At 36.4% G+C, this 8,064-nt stretch overlaps 2 protein-coding genes across 2 annotated transcripts; both read left to right on the top strand.

The window, feature by feature from the left end:
• Positions 1-505: 505 nt before the first annotated feature.
• Positions 506-4,657, top strand: LOC104818788 (uncharacterized protein At5g19025). Its single transcript, XM_010548526.2, has 3 exons — positions 506-1,280; positions 2,368-2,419; positions 2,911-4,657. The coding sequence occupies exons 1-2, from the start codon at positions 577-579 to the stop codon at positions 2,411-2,413; spliced, it is 750 nt and encodes a 249-aa protein (XP_010546828.1). The 5' UTR covers positions 506-576; the 3' UTR covers positions 2,414-2,419; positions 2,911-4,657.
• LOC109116883 (pentatricopeptide repeat-containing protein At5g19020, mitochondrial) lies at positions 2,801-4,657 on the top strand. Its single transcript, XM_019203118.1, is given in 8 exon segments — positions 2,801-2,809; positions 2,911-3,704; positions 3,706-3,895; positions 3,897-4,110; positions 4,113-4,184; positions 4,187-4,435; positions 4,438-4,514; positions 4,516-4,657. Coding segments are annotated over 8 exon segments (1,647 nt in total). The 3' UTR covers positions 4,558-4,657.
• Positions 4,658-8,064: the final 3,407 nt, after the last annotated feature.

Here is an 8,064-nt window from a genome sequence, read left to right as displayed (position 1 = left end):
TTTTTCTTGGAATACTATATTATTTTAAGTTTTATACTGAGTTTCTTTTTCATTTATTTTTAGATTTGATTAATTTGTTTTTAAATTTAATATTTAATTAAATTTTATAGACGAATTTGATTTTAAAATTTTAAATATTATTTGATTAGGTTTCCTACTATCTTTATATCTCAAGCAAGATATCAACCGTAGAATATATAACATGCACTTGTTATTATTGAAAAATATGAATAATGTATATCCTGAAATTATGAATGAAAAATGTCATGTGGCACTAATTATTAATTTTAAACTTAACTTTCTTTTAAAGATAATGAATTCGGATTTGTACGAAGATCCGAGTTACACACGTTTTTAACTTTTTATCAAATACAAAAAAAAAAATATTTGTATTTTTCAGTTTTATTTTTTCACAATATCTTCTTTTTTTTTAAAAAAAAAAGGAAATCCCGGCTCACTGTTTTTCAATTTTTCCATGGAAATGATATATTACCAAACCTATACATCGAGACGCATATATGCTACGGAGGCAATTGGCTCCTCCACCGCCGTCCTCCTCCTCCGCCTCATCCTAACATGCTCCATCTCCTCCTCTCCTCCTCCGCCGCCTCCGCCGCTACCACCATGGCCCCTTCCTCCTCCTCCGCGAGATCCGCGGGAAACCACCACCACAACCACCGCAGTTCCACCTCCCTCCTCCTCTGCAAGCACTCTCCCTTCGCGACCCTCGACGTCCTCATCCTCATCCTCGTTCTCTTCTCCGGCGCTTTTCTCCTCTCCTCCTACTTATCCTACCTCTTCCACTCACTCTCTCTCCTCTCCTCTCACTTCCCTTCCTTCTCCCTCTCTCTCTCCTCCCTCACCCCACTGATCTTCTCTGATCACGATAAAGCGGACGATCCCTCAGGAATCCCACCGGCTTCGTACATATTCGCCTTCGCCGTGTTCTTCGCGGCGTCGATTGCGTTCCTTGACCTCTGTTGCGGGCCCAGATCGAGGAAATGCCAGAACCCTAAGTGCAAGGGGTTAAAGAAGGCGATGGAGTTCGATTTGCAGCTACAAACGGAGGAATGTGTCAAATCGCGAGCGGCGAAAGAGATTGATCGCTTGCCGTGGAAAGGAGGCAGCGAGAGCAATTCCGATTACGAGTGTTTGAGGGCTGAGCTGCGGAAGATGGCTCCTCCCAATGGCCGTGCCGTGTTACTTTTTCGGTCCCGGTGCGGTTGTCCAGTCGCCAAGCTGGAGGGCTGGGGGCCTAAGCGAGGCCGGCGTCATAAAAAGTAAGTCAACCCTTCTCGTGTTTACGAATTCGTGGTTCAAATTTATTGCCTTTTGATTCATATGAACTGGAAATGCATTCGATTGTCTATGATCCTTAGCTTCGCCAGTTGTTTGTTTGTTTGTCTGGGTCTATTGCGAGCTTTGGATGAATTATGTTCGTTTGGATGACTTTGTTTGTTCTATTGTTCATAGCAACCTTTAGTACTAGTCTGTGTAATTGCCATTGGATTTTGGCAGTGGAATCTCGATTAGTATCGATTCTGCATTGGCAGGTTCAGGGCTCTGCATATATTGATCACATTCTGCTCTTTTTTCCCTTGCAAGATTGTGTTCAATGGTTCTTGATGGATGAGTCGATATGATGTGGTTGTTCTCTCAGCCGATCTAGGTTGGTGTTCTGCAATGAACATGATTGTCAAGCTTCTTTTTTATGTGGTGACATGACACCCATCCGGAAGCCTATATTGGCATCCAATTTCATTATAGTAAGCCTTTGAAAGGCATTGAATAGCTTCTGTCTAGTTGATTACCTTTCACTGGAAAGCCTTATTTTCATCGTGACAATTACTCCTCGGGTCTGTCTGTGCGATGCTCTTATCTCTTTTTTTGTGCTTCTGTATTCATTTTAGCCCCGAATGTCTCCAACTGATAAAGCATTAGATTTCAACATTTTTCTTTTCTGATTAGGATTAAGAAGATTGTTTTCCACGATTTGATGTCCATTTATTGACCATTAGGCTTCAAGCCCCAGGTTTTGCATTTTGTGTGTGTGTGTGTGTGTCTGCTAAATTGCCAATGATATCCAAATACATTTTCTCACCTTTTACTGTTTGATTTGTTCTCTTCGCATTGTTGTTGCTTGTGATTGCATTTCATGGACCAAAGGTCGACAAAATATGATGATGCACTCAAAAAAAAAAAAAAAAATCAGTATCTGGCTTTGATCAAATTCTTTTTGATTATGATCTAACCTTTGGGGCAAATCGTGTGTGAACCATGAAATTCGATCAAATTAGTGACATTACATTATTGATCTATTTGTTCTCTTCTGCATTTTCTGACACAGTGTATATCATATCCTTGCAGATCGCCGGGAAACTTGGCTCTGAAAGGAGGAGGAGACAATCGCTGATCTCCGGTGAAACTCTTCCTCCATCTATCATTACAGATATGACATTTCAGATATTCCATTGCAGTTCTTTTTCTGGGATACCTTCATTTAAGGATAAGGGAAAAAAAGTTTTGTAATTTTTCCATTTCCTGCCAGAGTTCATCCTGGAAATAGAAAATCTGAAATTATAGCTTTTTTTTTCCCCTCAGATATGTCGAACCATGTTTACACTCCTTGAAACACTTCCTCTGGAACCATGTACCATGAAAATTCTTAATGCGAAATAAAAATATATGAGATTTCTCCATGGATTTGTATGGGCTTCTGTAATTCAGCTTGGTTCTTCTTCTTCTTCAAGCTCTTAGCTTAGTTCTGTTTTGTTCTTATGATATTGTTTTTTATTATTACATGTTAACTGTACTTCCTACATAAGTGGAAACAGAGGCATTTAGTGAGCTTTGTCCGTGTGTCTGAATGCCATTTAAGATGACAACCAGTCTTTGATTCTACTTTGGCAGCTTCTGCCCATGGTCTCTCCTCCTCCTATGACCAGATCACTTGTTCTTCTTCTTCATCTTCGTTCTCGAATCTCTTCTCCTTCCCGCGCAAGATGGATCTCCACTTCGACTACGATGATGACTCTGGCCCACTTCGACTTCTCCGGCGAAAGCCCTGATCCCGAGCGCGCGCTCGTCACCGCTCTCGGACTCTGCTCCTCCGGCAATGACGTCCATGCCAGATAGAAAATCCATTGCTGTGTCTTGAAGTCCGGTCTCGACTCCAACGGCTTTATCTACAACAGCGTTCTCAACATGTACGCCAAATGCTGTCTCTTGACCGATGCAGAATCTGTGTTTAAGAGCCATGTGAGGATTGATTCTGCTTCTTTCAATATAATGGTTGATGGGTATGTGAGATCTCGTCGTCTGGATGATGCTCGCTGCCTGAGAGGCTCCGTCTCCTACACCGCCATGATAAAGGGTTACACTCAAAGCGAACGGTGGAGAGACGCAGCGGAGCTTTTCCAGGGAATGAGAAATGGGGATAATATTCCCCCGAATGAGGTGACATTAGCCGCTGTTATATCGGCTAGCTCGCATTTGGGTGGGATTTCTGATTGCAAAATGCTGCATTGTTTAACCATGAAGCTGAAGCTTGCCGATAGAGTGTTCGTCTCGACAAATTCGCTGCGTATGTATTGTGTTTGCTCGAGCTTGGAGGATGGTAGGCGGCTGTTTGATGAGATGCCCGGAAAGAACTTAGTTGCATGGAATGTGATGTTAAACGGGTACTCGAAAGCAGGGCTCATCGAGTAGGGACTTGTTCGATCAGATCACCGAGAAGGATATCGTCTCATGGGGTACAATGATCGATGGGTATCTCCGGAAGGAGCGATTGAACGAAGCCTTGGATCTGTACAGCGAGATGCTATCTCGTGGAATTAACCCTAGTGATGCTATGATGGTGGATTTCCTCTCGGCTTCTGCACGAGCCGAGGTGCATTTATGAGGGTTTACAACTTCATTGTACTATCATGAAGGCTGGATTCGATTGTCATGATCTTGTACAGACGACCATCATCCATTTTTACGCAGCTCGTGGTGACATAAACCTAGCTTTACAGCAGTTTGAAGCGAGCGTTAAGGATTACGTCACATTAAGAAATGCACTGATTGCAGGATTTGCGAAGAACGGGATGATCCAGGAGGCGACAGAAGTATCAATCAGATGCATGATAAGGAGATTTTCTCATGGAATGCCATGATTTCGGGGTATGCGCAGAGTGTTATGCCCGATTCCTCAAAATGATCGATGGCTCTGTAAAACCAGACGCCATCACGATGGTGAGTGTTTTCTATGCAGCTTCCGTTCTAGGAGATTTGGAAGTAGGGAAACGGGCCCACACGTATTTACGATGTAGTTCCATCCCTCTCAGCGACAATCTTATGGCGGCCATGGTTGACATGTATGCTAAATGCCGAAGCATTGACGCTGCCCTGACCATTTTCTACCAAACACGGGACAAAACATCGACAATCTCCCCTTGAACGCTATCATATGTGGTCTGGCAATTCATGGCCGAGCAAGCCTGGCTCTTGATCTCTACTCTGACCTTCAAACCTCGTCCCATCAGACCCAACGCCATAACTTTCGTCGGGGTTTAAAGCTGGTTTATGTAAATCATTTTTATTTTATTTTCTTTAACTTGTAATATCTAAAATATCGAAAATGTTACTTTACATAATGCAGCCAGTGCTTTATTAAGCCTCACCGCATTTACTATTTACTCATCAGACTTAAATCTGTGGTTTACAGTTTTGGGCCATTAGGTGGGCCTGATGTAGGGCCCATTAACCGAGTCAGATCGGTACCCGCCTTGCCGCCTTGGTATATCAAAGTATCTATCAAATATATTAAATTAAAAAAATATTAACCCTAGTTAATCTCTGTTAACGTTATCAGGAATAACGAAAGCAATATATAAGAGATGTTATTTATTATTTTATTTTAATGTTACAAGTTAATAGCGTGTCTTAGAACTTTCGAGATTTTCGAAGTATAAATATTAGAATGATTTGATTTGGTGGTTTGATTTACTTTGGTTTAGTTCGGTTAGGATTTACTAGGGTGTCTTCTTCTATTATATTTAAAGTTATTTGGACCAATTAACAACATAGGTTTCTTCTTTCTTCAACATCTCTTCTTCTTTCTCTTCATATTGTAAACCTCTATATTATTTTTCTCTATAAATATTTTTCATTTGAATGGCTGTTTTTTTTAATCAAAAGTTAATAATAAATAGTTATGTAAAAAATCTACATCCCGAAAAATGCAAAATATCTAAATTCTTCAACATTAGCAGGACACACTATTCGATTCTTTTCTTTTTCTTTTTTATAATAATACATGTAACTATTTGTGGAGAATAATCACACGCATCATATCTCACTTTTCTAATTGAATTGAAAACAAAAATTTTTGTAAAACATCAATCGTTATTTCAATCTGTAAAAGATCATATATATATATATATATATATATATATATTGTTTTGGTTCAATTAGTAAGACAACAAAAATTGAAATTTTAAAAATTAACATTATAAAAAAATATTACTTGAGAATTATTTTAAAATATAAAATCACAAAAGTAACATAAAAACTAACGCTAAATTAGAGCCTAGACACTAACAAAGGATAAAAACTTCTCAAACCACAAACAATATCCTATATTACAATTTTTTTAGTAAATAAGTCATTTCACTAGTTTTGTTTGTCTTGTATTCTACTAAAATCACCTATAATATTTTTTTCTATATAATGTTTAAAATTAACAGTGCACCATGACTTGGTTAAGAAAATTACCTAACATTGGGAAAATAGTTTAGACAACTAGTTTGTTGTTTTCAATAAGTTAACTGTTACATGAATACCCACAAACATATGACGATTTAATATGGAAAGAATAGAAAGAGCTTAATAGTAATCAATTTAAAACGAGATACATTGTGTTATGAAAATGGAAACAAAGATGATAACAAAAACAACACGTTCAAATGTTCAGTCAAGAAACTCAAAATAAATATTTACGAGAGGAGAAAAAAAAAGATATTTTACACTAACGCAGCCCTAAGCCCTAATCAGATGTGTTTTTTCTAATAATATATATGAACTAAAAGTTAATTTAACAAAAAAATAAGAAGATTGTCATCTTTTGAGAAATTCACATAATATGCATCTCTTTCTATTAAAAAGATTGTGTCATGTGGTTTATTCATGTTAGTCTTTGGTATATATTCTACGAGTATAAGTTTGGTACAAAGGAAAGTTTTTGATAATACGTTTCAGGTCTATTCTCCTTACTATGATAATACATTACGTTATCTAATTTTAGGAGGAGGTTTTTTTAGGAAAAAAGAAGTTTTTGATATTTATGTGTGTGTTTTTCTCTTTTTTCTTGCATGGTTAGTATTGATTACTGTAAAATTACTTAACATAGAAGATGATTATGGTATTTTTGATGGCATATTATGTACATTGACTTGAGAATGAGGCGATGTTGTTGTTGTTGTATACTATGACATTGATTGTTCACTGGATTGGTAGTTTGGAATTTTTGGTGGCCTTTCAGGGTTTTTATTGAAACTATAAACATTGTTGCATTTACTGTTTTAATACAACAACAACAACTACAACAACAACGTCTCATTCCCAACTTCACATTTACTGTTTTAATATCTGGTAAAAATGCGTTTTTGCTTCCATTTTGGATTGAGGATAGATCATCTCGTTATCAACCAGTTTCTCCTCCATTAGAGGGAGGAGAAATACAAATATAATATATTAGATAGTTAAAATCGCATCTAATTTATTTGTTTTATTGGGTTATGATATCCTAAAATAGAAACTCAACTTTTAGTTTGAGTTTTATTGGCCTTTATTCATACTTGATCTTCGTATTTCTGGGCATTGTTGGATGATTCGTAGCTAATATGTACAAAAAGGTCAGTTGTCTTGTTATCCATCTCTCAAATTTTATCTAGCTATGTTCCAATTTGTACAATAGCCTGATTTATGATTAGTGGATAGCCAACTTGCACCTCTTTAATGGAAATGGAAAATTTCTATTTTGAAATTTTAAATTTCTGTTAAGATGTTGAATTTCAAGTAAGATTGTTGAGTTTAACATGTTCTTCCTATTAGCTTCTCCGAGAACTCAAGTATACACATCCATCTTGTTTATTGAGTTTTTTATAGCGTATTGTTCATTTTGAATCGTTTTTTGATTGCATGTCTATAATGTGAATATAAATAGTTGTGTTTGCTAGGGATTGGGGTTATTCTGTGATTTTGTGGAAAGATTGTACTGGGATGTGATCTGAGACTCACAATAATCAATGCTAGGATTGTATTGGGATCCGAATTGTTCTTGATTTTTTATATTTACTTGGTCTTTAATTATTCTCATTTTTTGTGCATGTGTAGTAATGTTTTTTTTTGTGAAATTAGTTAATATTATAGATGATTTTGAAAATTTTGATGACATAGTATGCATGGTAATGACATTATCAGTACATTGGATTATTAGTTTGAATTTGATTTCGCCTTTATAGATTTTTGTGAAATTATAAACTTTGTTGCATTTACTTGTTGTATATTTTGTAAAAAAAAAATGCATATATGGCTTCAATTTTTATTGAGGATAGATATAACACTCGGTGTTGGATTGGTAGTTTGAATTTGATTTCGCCTTTATAGACGTTTTATGAAATCATAAACTTTGTTGCATTTGCTTGTTGTATATTTTGTATAAAAAAAGCATATTTGATTTCACTTTTTATTGAGGATAGATATAACACTCAGTATTAGTCAATTCTTCGAGATATAGAAATGCAAAATATTAGAGATTTTTAATGTCACATCGAATTTATTTTTTCATGGGTTATCGTTTTATTCAACTTTATGATATCTTAAAACAGAAGACAAACTTAGTCTTTAAGTATAACCAGTTGTGTTTGTTGTGGATTGGAGTTATTGAACGATTTTGTGGGAAGATTGTAAAGGGATATGGGCTGGGAACTCACAATAATCAAACACATCCGAATTGTTCTTGATTTTTTATATTCATGTGGTCTTTTATTCTCATTTCTCGTGCATGTTTAGTAATGTTGA

Source organism: Tarenaya hassleriana, unplaced genomic scaffold (assembly GCF_000463585.1).
Source record: "Tarenaya hassleriana unplaced genomic scaffold, ASM46358v1 Cleome3, whole genome shotgun sequence".
NCBI classification, from domain to species: domain Eukaryota; kingdom Viridiplantae; phylum Streptophyta; class Magnoliopsida; order Brassicales; family Cleomaceae; genus Tarenaya; species Tarenaya hassleriana.
The sequence above is the reverse complement of the archived record's forward strand: the minus strand, read 5'-3'. Positions and strand labels throughout refer to the sequence as shown.

What these genes read in the sequence shown, in the direction of transcription:
- LOC104818788 (XM_010548526.2), top strand. Translation starts at nt 577, where the DNA reads ATGCTCCATCTCCTCCTCTCCTCCTCCGCCGCCTCCGCCGCTACCACC. An exon ending in CGAGGCCGGCGTCATAAAAA is followed by an intron (nt 1,281 to 2,367) that starts GTAAGTCAACCC and finishes ATATCCTTGCAG; the next exon opens with ATCGCCGGGAAACTTGGCTC.